At 28.7% G+C, this 16,975-nt stretch overlaps 1 protein-coding gene across 1 annotated transcript; it reads right to left on the bottom strand.

The window, feature by feature from the left end:
• Positions 1 to 3,165, bottom strand: LOC144703959 (phospholipase D alpha 1-like). Its single transcript, XM_078576267.1, has 4 exons — positions 2,909 to 3,165; positions 2,681 to 2,822; positions 713 to 2,600; positions 1 to 628 (listed from the first exon to the last, which is right to left on the bottom strand). Exons 2-4 carry the CDS (start codon positions 2,765 to 2,767, stop codon positions 195 to 197), a joined length of 2,409 nt encoding a protein of 802 aa, XP_078432393.1. The 5' UTR covers positions 2,768 to 2,822; positions 2,909 to 3,165; the 3' UTR covers positions 1 to 194.
• Between the last annotated feature and the right edge of the window lie 13,810 nt (positions 3,166 to 16,975).

Here is a 16,975-nt window from a genome sequence, read left to right on the forward strand (position 1 = left end):
TGAGGCGAAGAAGACAAGAGATTGGTTCATCTTAGTAAGTCACAACGGAGGAAAGGAGCCATGTCTTAGTGAGGGTTGAGAGGGACTTGGCTACCGTGTTATTACTGCACGCCATGGAAAGAGTAGGAAACGAGAAGACAAACCGAGAGGACTCACTGCGTCATTCTCCGGCGTTGACGAGAAAGCGGGGCTGGCTAGCTGGTGAGAATGGGGGGCAAGTAGTCGGCCTTGGTGCCGAGCACCCTCGCTCGGGTATCGGGGAAGAACTCCGCGTCAGGCAGCTGGAGGACGACCCCCTCCTCGGTGATGGCGATAGGGTAGGTAAGCAGGTGGCCTGGGAGATCCTCCTCTAGTGTTTCGCTGGAGTAGAGCTCCCAGTATCGGTCTGCAATGCTGTTTACCTTTTGCACACACTCCAGGCTCTCCGGGTGGAGGAAGACGTCGTCCAGCATGCCCAGGTGCTCGTACCAAAGCGCGAGCCGGAAGCCGTGGACTTGGCCCCTGGCCGGCTCCTCCCCCCCGAGATGGTAAGGCTGGTACGCGCCCATGGCGATCTCCGAGTCTCTAGCCCCGTCCATGGACCTCTGGTTGATGTTGGCCGACCCCACTATTATGTACTCGTCGTCCACTGCAGGGAAAAAAAAGAATAATAATAATAATAATAAACCATCGAAGATCACGGAGGAGGGGAGGCGTAAGCGCGAGGAAGTACCGATCATCATCTTGCTGTGGACGTAGATCATGAAGCGGCGCGCCTGCTGAGCCTGGAAATAGTCGGAGTCGGGCTCGGGCTCCTCGGTGGGGACGTACTCGCCTTCCCGCTGGACTTCCCGGTTGCCAACGCAGAAGAAAGTGAGGTAGTCACGGGGGCTGGCGTCGACCCCGTTGGCGCGCAGGGCATGCGCGATGTCGGTGTACATCATCTCCATGGTTCGGCGCTGCCAGTCGAGGATGGCCTGGACGGACGCGCTCTCGGGAATGCCCTCGGGCCACATCGGCACCAACACGTAGACGGTGAAGCGCTCGCCGGCCTCGATCTTGCTAACGATCTTGAGGGACAGCTCCTTGGGCACGAGGTGCAGCGCGCCAACCTCCTCGAGGTTGAGCCCCTCTTCGCGCTTCCAGGCGAAGGAGCTGCCCAGAAAGTACTGGTTCTCGATGTAGATGAAGTTTTTGGCGCGGCGGATGGCGTTGATGTACGCGTCCTGGATGCTCCTGTCGATGATGTTTTCCTTGCCGCTGACGAGCCCCACCTGGGCGGCCTCCTCGGGCGTCTCCGGGAACCCGAAGGCCGCGCCGCCGTCGATGGAGCGGAAGAGCTGCACGTCCCACGTCTCCCTGTCCTCCGGGAAGGTGACGGGGGAGGGCGGGATGATGACATCCTCCAGTTCTCTCAGCGGCACGAGCAGGTCTCTGCCGCCCTGCTTCCTCCAGCGCTGCTCGAAGTTGTAGAGCACGTCCCACGCGATGGGGCCCTCCAGCCGGCTGTGGATGTCGTGCCACGGCTCCCTCGGCCCGCCCTTGGTCACGGCCGCGTCGGTGAAGTTGGCCTGGTGGAAGTCGTCGTGGTGGGCGCCGTCGAGCGTGCGGAATAGCGAGTGGACGGGCGTGTCGTAGCGCCCGTCGCAGAGGTCGAGCCCGCCCACGAAGCTGACGATCCGGCGGCGCTGCGAGCCCCCCGCGGGCATGGCCCCGTCCACGACGATGATCTTCTGGTGGTGGGTGAACATGGTGGAAATCTGCAAGTCCTGCACGAAGCTGCCGCCGTCGTCGGGGTCGCGCGGGCAGAGCACGCAGTGCACGTCCGTCCCTTCGAAGTAATGCTCCGTCTCCTCGTCGTGGGTGGCCATGAGCCCATCTCGCTTGAGGAGTCCGACCGAGGTGCGGTCGTCCCAGACCAGCATCAGCACCCTTACGCCCTCCCCGGCCTTTTTCTTGAGCAGCTCCCCCAGCTTGATATCCCCCCCGGGCTTGGGCCGGGCGCCGTCCCGCACCAGCGAGATCTCCGTGTACACGGACCACCCGGTGATGTAGATGAAGTGCTGCGCGTTGCTGATGGCGTCGAAGACGTCCTCCCAGCAGCGGTGCGGCTCGTACTCCGCGCCGCTGGCGAGAGGGATGCGGGGGATGAATCCATCGGGGATGTGCGCGTCCTGGTACAGCGTTACCTTGCAGCCGCGGCGCAGCGGGAAGAAGGTGTAGGGCACGCCGGGGAACTTTGGGCTATAGATCCCGCGGCCCCAGCGCCGGTCTTGGCCAACCTCGAAGTACTGGAGCTTGACGTGGATCTTGGCCTCCCCCACGGGGTTGCCCTCCTTGTCCAGGATCTCAAGCCAGCGGTCAATCTCCTCGCCCCCGACGATCTCCGAGACGGGGAGATAGGCCCTCCCCACCAGAGTCGCCCCGATCGCCTTGTCGTACTTCACCGTGAAGATCACGTTGGTCGCCTGATGGGCGCAGTAGATGTGGAACGATTCGTGCCATTGCGGGTTCTCCGTGTTCTCCGACAGCAGCCTCGTCCGCCCCACCCGCGCCTTCTCCAGGTCCACCGTCGCGTACACCTGCCCCGACCCGCCGCCCAGACCCACCACGCCTGCGAGCTGCGCCCCACCACGACCCATACCAAGGACGACCCATCAGATCAATCAGACCGGCCGGATCTGAGGAGAGCGCGGCGTACCTTGCTGAAGAAGTTGCCCGACTCCGAGAGGGAGGAGGCCTCAAAGATGGTCGCGTGGAGGGTGCCGTGGAGCAGAATTTCGCCCATCTCCGATCAGATCAGATCAGATCAAATTGGGAATTCGCGCTCCTTGTTTCGTCGACTGCGAGGAACAAGACCGGGTCGGAGATGGTCAACGAGCATTCAGGGAAAAGGGAAACCCATGTAAAGAAGATGAAGAGGACTGACCAGGAAGGAACACCGGCGAGGAAGACGACCCGAGAAAAGAGCCCCGATGACCGAGCTTCAGAACAGAGGCGTCGGCAAAGCCGCCGCTTCTCCCCTCTATAAAGAAACGCGAAACGTCGTCAGATCTACAACGGCAGGATGGGTTTTCTCCCTTGCCCGTCTCTCTCTCTCTCTCTGTAGCTATCTATCAATTTCTCTTTCTCTCTGTTCCTGGTTTCTTTATCTGATTCCTTTCTCTCTCATTCACCGAGTGGTTCTTGCCGGCAGTGAACGCAAAGGGGCGATTCCTGAAGAGCGGCCCTTTGCCCTCCCTCACTGACGGCCGTTAGTCCACGCCATTTGCGGCCTCTCATCTTCGCGCGTGAGGGGGACTCGCTAAGGCGAACCGGTCTCCGCGTCCCACGTGTGAACGTCGTTGCCATCACCAACGTGGCGGGTGTAAGTTTCTCCCTCGTGAGCCTAAGAGACCAAGAGGGAGATATTTCTTGTGGCCAAAGAGGGCCCGATCTAATGAATGCGTGGTGCCCGGTTATATAAGCCCATCCCACAAGAACACGTTGTCGGCAGAAACCTTTGTCAACTCTCTCTCTCTCTCTCTCTCTCTCTCTCTCTCTCTCTCTCTCTCTCTCTCTCTCTCTCTCTCTCTCTCTCTCTCCCTCTCTCTCAATCTCTCTATCTCTCGCTTTCACTCTCTCTCTATCTAACTATCTATCTCTCGCTCTTACTCTCCCTCTCTATCTATCTATCTCTCGCTCTCACTCGCTCTCTCTTCTATTTATCTATCTCTCGCTCTCACTCTCTCTCTATCTGTCTATCTATCTCTCGCTCTCACTCTCTCTCTCTATCTGTCTAGCTATCTCTCGCTCTCTCTCTCTCTATCTATCTCCATCGCTCTCTCTCACACTCTCTCTCTCTCTATCTATCTCCATCGCTCTCTCTCTCGCACTCTCTCTCTGTCTATCCCCATTGCTCTCTCTCTCACTCTCTCTCTCTATCTATCTCCCTCTCTCCCCCTCCCTCCCTCCCTCCCTCCTCTCTCTCTCTCTCCTCTCCTCCTCTCTCCCTCCTCCCTCCCTCCTCCCTCTCTCTCTCTCTCCCTCCCTCCCTCTCTCTCTCTCTCAATAGCGGATATTCTAATTCCAGACAGCCTGGAATGCGCGTCTTCGCCGCCAGACTCATGAGGATTATGGGCCGTAGTTGGATCTCCTTCCTTGGATTTTCTGGGTGCATGAAGTTGGGCTCTCTACTTTGAAGGAATAAACCTCGCTCCAGCATCAGTTGTGAGATTGTAACAAAAAGACATGTCATTTGTTGACTAGAAAATGAGAATTTCACAACCTGGTGGATAAAAAACATTATTCTCAGAATTCTTTAACACCATTAACCAACAGGAAACAAAATGGAAAAAAAACTCTGCTACCAATCAAGTGCTCTATAGTTAACTCCATGTACTCCACCTCTATGGTGATGACTGAACCATTTCAAGTCCAGAGGGGCCAGAACCAACGCCCTATGTGCCTTAAGTATATTTGAGGGTTTCGCTTAGAGTTTTCTATATTTCTCAAATAATTTTCCCTTGCAAATGGTTCTGTTACTCTTCAAAATTATCCACCCTCTGTTTTATGGACACCAGGATTTCATTTCAACCCTGGAAATAAAACTATTGAGAATAAGTGCATGTATCAATGAATCAGTCCATTGGATCTATAATTGTGTTTTTTAAAGCCTATTTTGTAAAGTAACATATGAAAAAATATATGTTCCTACATTGATGTGTTCAAAGGGAGGTCTACTGAAATATTCATATTTCATACTGTGGATATTTATTTTAAGATCGTCCATTCCAAAAAATTTGGCTGAAAGAGGATAAAGATTGTTTTGTAAAGAGATTATTTGAAGGTTGTTTTGAATTAATATGAAAATAAATAGTTGGATAAATATTTAGGAAATGTAACTGCCCTTTATGGTAAGAAACATTATTTGAGAACACTATAATTTCGACGGAGAATTACAGAGTTCTCAAAATCTATGGATATGTGTCTGAATTAATTCTAAGTGATTCCTGTAACACTTCGGGGGACATCTAAGGTAATGTGTTAGGGACTAATTGGAAAAAGGCTTTAAAGGCCCTTTAGAAGTTGGCTATGGAAGGTAACAAGGGGAAGGTTCTAAAATTTACATTAAAATTCATAGAAATGTTAATCTTCAAATTCATATATGTATTCATATTGATAGCTATATTTCTATTTACATTCATCTTTATATATATTCATATTAATATTTATATTGATATCTTTGTATTATCATATTTATGTTTTCATTTATATTAAAATTCTTATTTATATTCAAATTCACACTATTCAAATTTATATTCAAATTCATATTATTCATATTTATATTCTTATTCATACTTATTCTTATATTGGTACTTACATTTTTATTTGTTCTAATTTTTTCTCTATTTCTGTATGAATGGTAATATCTAATTCATTTTACACTTCTTTTTATATTTTTTTCTATAACAATTAATATTTCCACTTATATATCCACTTCTACTACCCTTTTGATTCCTATTTTTATTACTATTTCTGTTGCTACACCGATTCCTATTCCTCTTCCTATTCTTATTTCTATAACTATTGATATTCCTATTTCTAATCAATTTCTATTTCTCTTTCTACATAAAATTTCCTCTCTATTTCTCTCTCTATTTACACTTCTATTTCTATTTTGACTTGTACCTCGGATCCTCTTTCTATTTCTATTCCTGCTCCCATTCTTATTCCTATTCCTATTTATATTTATATTCCTAAAATAATTGCTATTTCTCTTTCTACTTATATTTATATTTATATTTATATTTATATTTATATTTATATTTGTATTTATATTTCTATTTATATTTATATTTATATTTATATTTATATTTACATTTATATTTATATTTATATTTATATTTATATTTATATTTACATTTATATTTATATTTACATTTATATTTATATTTATATTTACATTTATATTTATATTTACATTTATATTTATATTTATATTTATATTCATATTTATATTTATATTTATATTCATATTTATATTTATATTTATATTTATATATATATTTATATTTATATTTATATTTATATTTATATTTATATTTATATCTATATCTATATTTATATCTATATTTATATTTATATTTATATTTATATTTATATTTATATTTATATTTATATCTATATTTATATTTATATTTATATTTATATTTATATTTATATTTATATTTATATTTATATTTATATTTATATTTATATTTATATTTATATTTATATTTATATTTATATTTATATCTATATTTATATTTATATTTATATGTATATATATATTTATATAAATATCAATATTTATATTTATATTTATATTTATATTTATATTTATATTTATATTTATATTTATATTTATATTTATATTTATATTTATATTTTTATTTATATTTATTTTTTTATTTATATTTATATTTATATTTATATTTATATTTATATTTATATTTATATTTATATTTATATTTATATTTATATTTATATTTATATTTATATTTATATTTATATTTATATTTATATTTATATTTATATTTATATTTATATTTATATTTATATTTATATTTATATTTATATTTATATTTATATTTATATTTATATTTATATTTATATTTATATTTATATTTATATTTATATTTATATTTATATTTATATTTATATTTATATTTATATTTATATTTATATTTATATTTATATTTATATTTATATTTATATTTATATTTATATTTATATTTATATTTATATTTATATTTATATTTATATTTATATTTATATTTATATTTATATTTATATTTATATTTATATTTATATCTATATCTATATTTATATCTATATTTATATTTATATTTATATTTATATTTATATTTATATTTATATTTATATTTATATTTCTCTTTCTCTTTCTATTTCTATTTCTATTTCTATTTCTATTTCTATTTCTATTTCTATTTCTATTTCTACTTCTATTTGTAGTTTTATTTGTTCTTGAAATTCTATTTCTTCTTCTATTTTATTGATTTTTTTATTTTCTATTTCTATTTCTACTTCTATTTTATTTCTATTCCTTTTTCTATGTATATTTCTAGTTCAATAACTATTTCTATTTCTATTTCTATTTCTATTTCTATTTCTATTTCTATTTCTATTTCTATTTCTATTTCTATTTCTATTTCTATATCTATTTCTCTTTCTACTTCTATTTCTATTTCTATTTCTATTTCTGCTTCTATTTCTATTTCTATTCTTATTTCTATTGCTATTTCTATTTGTATTTCTATTTCTTCTTTTCCTATTCCTATTGTGATTTCTGTTTGTATTTATATTTCTATTTGTATTTCTTTTTATGTTTCTATTTCTATTTCTGTGTCTATTTCTGTTTCTATTTCTATTTCTATTTCCAGTTCTATTTCTATTTCTATTTCTGTTTTTATTTCTATTTGTATTTCTATTTCTATTTCTATTTCTATTTCTATTTCTATTTCTATTTATATTTCTATTTCTATTTCTATTTCTATTTCTATTTCTATTTCTATTTCTATTTCTATTTCTATTTTTATTTCTATTTCTATTTCTATTTCTATTTCTATTTCTATTTCTATTTCTATCGATATTTATATCTCTATTTCTATTTATATTTCTATTTCTACTTTTATTTCTAGCTCTATTTCTATTTCTATTTCTAGTTCTACTGCTATTTCTATTTCTGTTTCGATTTTTATTTTTATTTCTATTTCTGTGTATATTTCTATTTCTATTTCTATTTCTATTACTATTACTATTTCTATTTCTATTTCTATTTCTATTTCTATTTCTCTTTCTATCTCTATTTCAATCTCTATTTCTATTTATATTTCTATTTCTACTTTTATTTCTAGCTCTATTTCATTTCTATTTCTAGTTCTACTGCTATTTCTATTTCTGTCTCGATTTTAATTTTTATTTCTATTTCTGTGTATATTTCTATTTCTATTTCTATTTCTATTTCTATTTGTACTTCTATTTCTATGTCTATTTGTAGTTTTATTTGTTCTTGAAATTCTATTTCTTCTTCTATTTTTATTGATTTTTTTATTTTCTCTTTCTATTTCTACTTCTATTTTATTTCTATTCCTATTTCTATGTATATTTCTAGTTCAATAACTATTTCTATTTCTATTTCTATTTCTATTTCTATTTCTATTTCTATTTCTATTTCAGTTTCTATTTCAATTTCTATTTCTACTTCTATTTCTATTTCTATTTCAATTTCTACTTATTTTTCTATTTCTATTTCTATATCTAGTTCTATTTATATTTCTATTACTATTTCTATTTCTATTTCTATTTCTATCGATATTTCTATCTCTATTTCTATTTATATTTCTATTTCTACTTTTATTTCTCGCTCTATTTCTATTTCTACTTTTATTTGTAGCTCTATTTCTATTTCTATTCCTAGTTCTACTGCTATTTCTATTTCTGTCTCGATTTTTATTTTTATTTCTATTTCTGTGTATATTTCTATTTCTATTTCTATTTCTATTTCTATTACTATTACTCTTTCTATTTCTATTTCTATTTCTATTTCTATTTCTATTTCTATTTCTATTTCTATTTCTATTTCTATTTCTATCTCTATTTCTATTTATATTTCTATTTCTACTTTTATTTCTAGCACTATTTCATTTCTATTTCTAGTTCTACTGCTATTTCTATTTCTGTCTCGATTTTTATTTTTATTTCTATTTCTGTGTATATTTCTATTTCTATTTCTATTTCTATTTCTATTTGTATTTCTATTTCTATTTCTATTTGTAGTTTTATTTGTTCTTGAAATTCTATTTCTTCTTCTATTTTATTGATTTTCTTATTTTCTATTTCTATTTCTACTTCTATTTTATTTATATTCCTTTTTCTATGTATATTTCTAGTTCTATAACTATTTCTATTTCTATTTCTATTTCTATATCTATTTCTATTTCTACTTCTATTGCTATTTCTATTTCTATTTCTGCTTCTATTTCTATTTCTATTTTTATTTCTATTGCTATTTCTATTTGTATTTCTATTGCTTTTTTTCCTATTCCTATTGTGATTTCTGTTTGTATTTATATTTCTATTTGTATTTCTTTTTATGTTTCTATTTCTATTTCTGTGTCTATTTCTGTTTCTATTTCTATTTCTATTTCCAGTTCTATTTCTATTTCTATTTCTGTTTTTATTTCTATTTGTATTTCTATTTCTATTTCTATTTCTATTTCTATTTCTATTTCTATTTCTATTTCTATTTCTATTTCTATTTTTATTTCTATTTTTATTTCTATTTCTATTTCTATTTCTATTTCTGTTTCTATATCTATTTCTATTTCTATTTCTATTTCGATTTCGATTTCTATTTCTATTTCTATTTCTATTTCTATTTCTATTTCTATTTCTATTTCTATTTCTATTTCTATTTCTATTTCTATTTCTATTTCTATTTCTATTTCTCTTTCTATTTCTGTTTCGATTTTTATTTTGATTTCTATTTCTGTGTATATTTCTATTTCTATTTCTATTTCTATTACTATTACTATTTCTATTTCTATATCTATTTCTATCTCTATTTCAATCTCTATTTCTATTTATATTTCTATTTCTACTTTTATTTCTAGCTCTATTTCATTTCTATTTCTAGTTCTACTGCTATTTCTATTTCTGTCTCGATTTTTATTTTTATTTCTATTTCTGTGTATATTTCTATTTCTATTTCTATTTCCATTTCTAATTGTACTTCTATTTCTATGTCTATTTGTTGTTTTATTTGTTCTTGAAATTCTATTTCTTCTTCTATTTTTATTTATTTTTTTATTTTCTATTTCTATTTCTACTTCTATTTTATTTCTATTCCTATTTCTATGTATATTTCTAGTTCAATAACTATTTCTATTTCTATTTCTATTTCTATTTCTATTTCTATTTCTATTTCAGTTTCTATTTCAATTTCTATTTCTACTGCTATTTCTATTTCTATTTCAATTTTTACTTCTTTTTCTATTTCTATTTCTATATCTAGTTCTATTTATATTGCTATTACTATTTCTATTCCTATTTCTATTTCTATCGATATTTCTATCGATATTTCTATCTCTATTTCTATTTATATTTCTATTTCTACTTTTATTTCTCGCTCTATTTCTATTTCTACTTTTATTTGTAGCTCTATTTCTATTTCTATTTCTAGTTCTACTGCTATTTCTATTTCTGTCTCGATTTTTATTTTTATTTCTATTTCTGTGTATATTTCTATTTCTATTTCTATTTCTATTTCTATTTCTATTACTATTACTCTTTCTATTTCTATTTCTATTTCTATTTCTATTTCTATTTCTATCTCTATTTCTATTTATATTTCTATTTCTACTTTTATTTCTAGCTCTATTTCATTTCTATTTCTAGTTCTACTGCTATTTCTATTTCTGTCTCGATTTTTATTTTTATTTCTATTTCTGTGTATATTTCTATTTCTATTTCTATTTCTATTTCTATTTGTATTTCTATTTCTATTTCTATTTGTAGTTTTATTTGTTCTTGAAATTCTATTTCTTCTTCTATTTTATTGATTTTTTTATTTTCTATTTCTATTTCTACTTCTATTTTATTTCTATTCCTTTTTCTATAAATATTTCTAGTTCAATAACTATTTCTATTTCTATTTCTATTTCTATTTCTATTTCTATTTCTATTTCTATATCTATTTCTATTTCTACTTCTATTTCTATTTCTATTTCTATTTCTGCTTCTATTTCTATTTCTATTTTTATTTCGATTGCTATTTCTATTTGTATTTCTATTTCTTTTTTTCCTATTCCTATTGTGATTTCTGTTTGTATTTATATTTCTATTTGTATTTCTTTTTATGTTTCTATTTCTATTTCTGTGTCTATTTCTGTTTCTATTTCTATTTCTATTTCCAGTTCTATTTCTATTTCTATTTCTGTTTTTATTTCTATTTGTATTTCTATTTCTATTTCTATTTCTATTTCTATTTCTATTTCTATTTATATTTCTATTTCTATTTCTATTTCTATTTCTATTTCTATGTCTATTTCTATTTTTATTTCTATTTCTATTTCTATTTCTATTTCTATTTCTATTTCTATTTCTATTTCTATTTCTATTTCTATTTCTATTTCTATTTCTATTTCTATTTCTATTTCTATTTCTATTTCTATTTCTATTTCTATTTCTATTTCTATTTCTATTTCTATTTCTATTTCTATTTCTATTTCTATTTCTATTTTTATTTCTATTTCTATTTCTATTTCTATTTCTATTTCTATTTCCATTTCTATTTCTTTGTATATTTCTATTTCTATTTCTATTTCTATTTCTATTTCTATTTCTATTTCTATTTCCATTTCTATTTCTATTTCTATTTCTATTCCTATTGTGATTTCTGTTTGTATTTATATTTCTATTTGTATTTCTTTTTATGTTTCTCTTTCAATTTCTGTTTCTGATTCTGTTTCTATTCCTATTTCTATTTCCAGTTCTATTTCTATTTCTATTTCTGTTTTTATTTCTATTTGTATTTCTATTTCTATTTCTATTTCTATTTCTATTTCTATTTCTATTTATATTTCTATTTCTATTTCTATTTCTATTTCTATGTCTATTTCTATTTTTATTTCTATTTCTATTTCTATTTCTATTTCTATTTCTATTTCTATTTCTATTTCTATTTCTATTTCTATTTCTATTTCTATTTCTATTTCTATTTCTATTTCTATTTCTATTTCTATTTCTATTTCTATTTCTATTTCTATTTCTATTTCTATTTCTATTTCTATTTCTATTTCTATTTCTATTTCTATTTCTTTGTATATTTCTATTTCTATTTCTATTTCCATTTCTATTTCTTTGTATATTTCTATTTCTATTTCTATTTCTATTTCTATTTCTATTTCTATTTCCATTTCTATTTCTATTTCTATTTCTATTTCTATTCCTATTGTGATTTCTGTTTGTATTTATATTTCTATTTGTATTTCCTTTTATGTTTCTATTTCTATTTCTGTTTCTATTTCTGTTTCTATTTTTATTTCTATTTCTATTTTTATTTCTATTTCTATTTCTATTTCTATTTCGAGTTTTACTGCTATTTCTATTTCTGTTTCTATTTTTATTTTTATTTCTATTTCTGTGTATATTTCTTTTTCTGTCTCGATTTTTATATTTATTTCTATTTCTATTTAAATTTCTTTTTATATTTCTTTTTCTGTTTCTATTTCTATTTCTGTTTCTATTTGTGTTTCTATTTCTATTTCTGTTTTTATTTCTGTTTCTATTTCGATTTCTATTTCTATTGTATTTGAATTTCCAGTTCTATTTCTATTTCTATTTTTATTTCTATTTCTATTTCTATTTCTATTTCTATTTCTATTTATATTTATATTTCTATTTCTATTTCTATTTTATTTCTATTTCTATTTCTATTTCTATTTCTATTTCTATTTCTATTTCTATATCTATATCTATTTCTATTTCTATTTCTATTTCTATTTCTATTTCTATTTCTATTTCTATTTCTATTTCTATTTCTATTTCTATTTCTATTTCTATTTCTATTTCTATTTCTATTTCTATTTCTATTTCTATTTCTATTTCTATTTCTATTTCTATTTCTATTTCTATTTCTATTTCTATTTCTATTTCTATTTCTATTTCTATTTCTATTTCTATTTCTATTTCTATTTCCTTTTCTTTGTATATTTCTATTTCTATTTCTATTTCTATTTCTATTTCTATTTCCATTTCTATTTCTATTTCTATTTCTATTTCTATTTCTATTCCTATTGTGATTTCTGTATGTATTTATATTTCTATTTGTATTTCTTTTTATGTTTCTATTTCTCTTTCTGTTTCTATTTCTGTTTTTATTTTTATTTCTATTTCTATTTTTATTTCTATTTCTATTTCTATTTCTATTTCGAGTTTTACTGCTATTTATATTTCTGTTTCTATTTTTATTTTTATTTCTATTTCTGTGTATATTTCTTTTTCTGTCTCGATTTTTATATTTATTTCTATTTCTATTTAAATTTCTTTTTATATTTCTTTTTCTGTTTCTATTTCTATTTCTGTTTGTATTTGTGTTTCTATTTCTATTTCTGTTTGTATTTCTGTTTCTATTTCGATTTCTATTTCTATTGTATTTGAATTTCCAGTTCTATTTCTATTTCTATTTTTATTTCTATTTCTATTTCTATTTCTATCGCTTTTTCTATTTCTATTTTTATCGCTTTTTTCTATTTCTATTTTTATCTCCATTTCTATTTCCATTTCTATTTCTAATTCTATTTCTATTTTTATTTCTATTTCTATCTCTATCTTGATTTCTATCTCTATTTCTATTTATATTTCTATTTCTACTTTTATTTCTAGCTCTATTTCATTTCTATTTCTAGTTCTACTGCTATTTCTATTTCTGTTTCTATTTCTATTTCTATTTGTATTTCTATTTCTATTTCTATTTGTAGTTTTATTTGTTCTTGAAATTCTATTTCTTCTTCTATTTTTATTGATTTTTTTATTTTCTATTTCTATTTCTACTTCTATTTTATTTCTATTCCTTTTTCTTTGTATATTTCTCTTTCAATATCTATTTCTATTTCTATTTCTGTTTCTATTTCTAATTATATTTTTATTTATTTTTTCATTTATATTTAGATGGCTATTTCTATTTCTACTTCTATTTATGTTTGAATTTCTATTTCTACTTCTCTTTCTATTTCTATTTCTATTTCTATTTCTGCTTCTATTTCTATTTCTATTCTTATTTCTATTGCTATTTCTATTTGTATTTCTATTTCTTCTTTTCCTATTCCTATTGTGATTTCTGTTTGTATTTATATTTCTATTTGTATTTCTTTTTATGTTTCTATTTCTATTTCTGTTTCTTTTTCTATTTCTGTGTATATTTCTATTTCTATTTCTATTTCTATTTCTATTTCGTTTTCTTTTTCTATATGTAGTTTTATTTGTTCTTGAATTTCTATTTCTTCTTCTATTTTATTGATTTTTTATTTTCTATTTCTATTTCTACTTCTATTTTATTTCTATTCCTTTTTCTATGTATATTTCTAGTTCAATAACTATTTCTATTTCTATTTCTATTTCTATTTCTATTTCTATTTCTATTTCTATTTCTATATCTATTTCTATTTCTACTTCTATTTCTATTTCTATTTCTATTTCTATTTCTGCTTCTATTTCTATTTCTATTCTTATTTCTATTGCTATTTCTATTTGTATTTCTATTTCTTCTTTTCCTATTCCTATTGTGATTTCTGTTTGTATTTATATTTCTATTTGTATTTCTTTTTATGTTTCTATTTCTATTTCTGTTTCTATTTCTGTTTCTATTTTTATTTCTATTTCCATTTCTATTTCTATTTCTATTTCTGTTTTTATTTCTATTTGTATTTCTATTTCTATTTCTATTTCTATTTCTATTTATATTTCTATTTCTATTTCTATTTCTTTTTCTAATTCTATTGCTATTTCTATTTTTATTTCTATTTCTATTTCTATTTCTATTTCTATTTCTATTTCTATTTCTATTTTTATATCTATTTCTATTTCTATTTCTATTTCTATTTCCATTTCTATTTCTTTGTATATTTCTATTTCTATTTCTATTTCTATTTCTATTTCTATTTCCATTTCTATTTCTATTTCTATTTCTATTTCTATTTCTATTTCTATTTCTATTTCTATTTCTATTTCTATTTCTATTTCTATTTCTATTTCTATTTCTATTTCTATTTCTATTTCTATTTCTATTTCTATTTCTATTTCTATTTTTATTACTATTACTCTTTATATTTCTATTTCTATTTCTATTTCTAGTTCTATTTCTATTTCTATTTCTATCTCTATCTCTATTTCTATTTATATTTCTATTTCTACTTTTATTTCTAGCTCTATTTCATTTCTATTTCTAGTTCTACTGCTATTTCTATTTCTATCTCTATTTCTATTTATATTTCTATTTCTACTTTTATTTCTAGCTCTATTTCATTTCTATTTCTAGTTCTACTGCTATTTCTATTTCTGTCTCGATTTTTATTTTTATTTCTATTTCTGTGTATATTTCTATTTCTATTTCTATTTCTATTTCTATTTGTATTTCTATTTCTATTTCTATTTGTAGTTTTATTTGTTCTTGAAATTCTATTTCTTCTTCTATTTTATTGATTTTTTTATTTTCTATTTCTATTTCTACTTCTATTTTATTTCTATTCCTTTTTCTATGTATATTTCTAGTTCTATAACTATTTCTATTTCTATTTCTATTTCTATTTCTATTTCTATATCTATTTCTATTTCTACTTCTATTGCTATTTCTATTTCTATTTCTGCTTCTATTTCTATTTCTATTTTTATTTCGATTGCTATTTCTATTTGTATTTCTATTTCTTTTTTTCCTATTCCTATTGTGATTTCTGTTTGTATTTATATTTCTATTTGTATTTCTTTTTATGTTTCTATTTCTATTTCTGTTTCTATTTCTGTTTCTATTTTTATTTCTATTTCCATTTCTATTTCTATTTCTATTTCTGTTTTTATTTCTATTTGTATTTGTATTTCTATTTCTATTTCTATTTCTATTTATATTTCTATTTCTATTTTGTATTTCTTTTTCTAATTCTATTGCTATTTCTATTTTTATTTCTATTTCTATTTCTATTTCTATTTCTATTTCTATTTCTATTTCTATATCTATTTCTATTTCTATTTCTATTTCTATTTCCATTTCTATTTCTTTGTATATTTCTATTTCTATTTCTATTTCTATTTCTATTTCTATTTCTATTTCCATTTCTATTTCTATTTCTATTTCTATTTCTATTTCTATTTCTATTTCTATTTCTATTTCTATTTCTATTTCTATTTCTATATCTATTTCTATTTCTACTTCTATTTCTATTTCTATTTCTATTTCTATTTCTGCTTCTATTTCTATTTCTATTCTTATTTCTATTGCTATTTCTATTTGTATTTCTATTTCTTCTTTTCCTATTCCTATTGTGATTTCTGTTTGTATTTATATTTCTATTTGTATTTCTTTTTATGTTTCTATTTCTATTTCTGTTTCTATTTCTGTTTCTATTTTTATTTCTATTTCCATTTCTATTTCTATTTCTATTTCTGTTTTTATTTCTATTTGTATTTCTATTTCTATTTCTATTTCTATTTCTATTTATATTTCTATTTCTATTTCTATTTCTTTTTCTAATTCTATTGCTATTTCTATTTTTATTTCTATTTCTATTTCTATTTCTATTTCTATTTCTATTTCTATTTCTATTTCTATTTTTATATCTATTTCTATTTCTATTTCTATTTCTATTTCCATTTCTATTTCTTTGTATATTTCTATTTCTATTTCTATTTCTATTTCTATTTCTATTTCTATTTCCATTTCTATTTCTATTTCTATTTCTATTTCTATTTCTATTTCTATTTCTATTTCTATTTCTATTTCTATTTCTATTTCTATTTCTATTTCTATTTCTATTTCTAGTTCTATTTCTATTTCTATTTTTATTACTATTACTCTTTCTATTTCTATTTCTATTTCTATTTCTAGTTCTATTTCTATTTCTATTTCTATTTCTATCTCTATTTCTATTTATATTTCTATTTCTACTTTTATTTCTAGCTCTATTTCATTTCTATTTCTAGTTCTACTGCTATTTCTATTTCTGTCTCGATTTTTATTTTTATTTCTATTTCTGTGTATATTTCTATTTCTATTTCTATTTCCATTTCTAATTGTACTTCTATTTCTATGTCTATTTGTTGTTTTATTTGTTCTTGAAATTCTATTTCTTCTTCTATTTTTATTTATTTTTTTATTTTCTATTTCTATTTCTACTTCTATTTTATTTCTATTCCTATTTCTAGGTATATTTCTAGTTCAATAACTATTTCTATTTCTATTTCT

Source organism: Wolffia australiana, chromosome 5 (genome assembly GCF_029677425.1).
Source record: "Wolffia australiana isolate 7733 chromosome 5, ASM2967742v1".
Lineage (NCBI taxonomy): Eukaryota > Viridiplantae > Streptophyta > Magnoliopsida > Alismatales > Araceae > Wolffia > Wolffia australiana.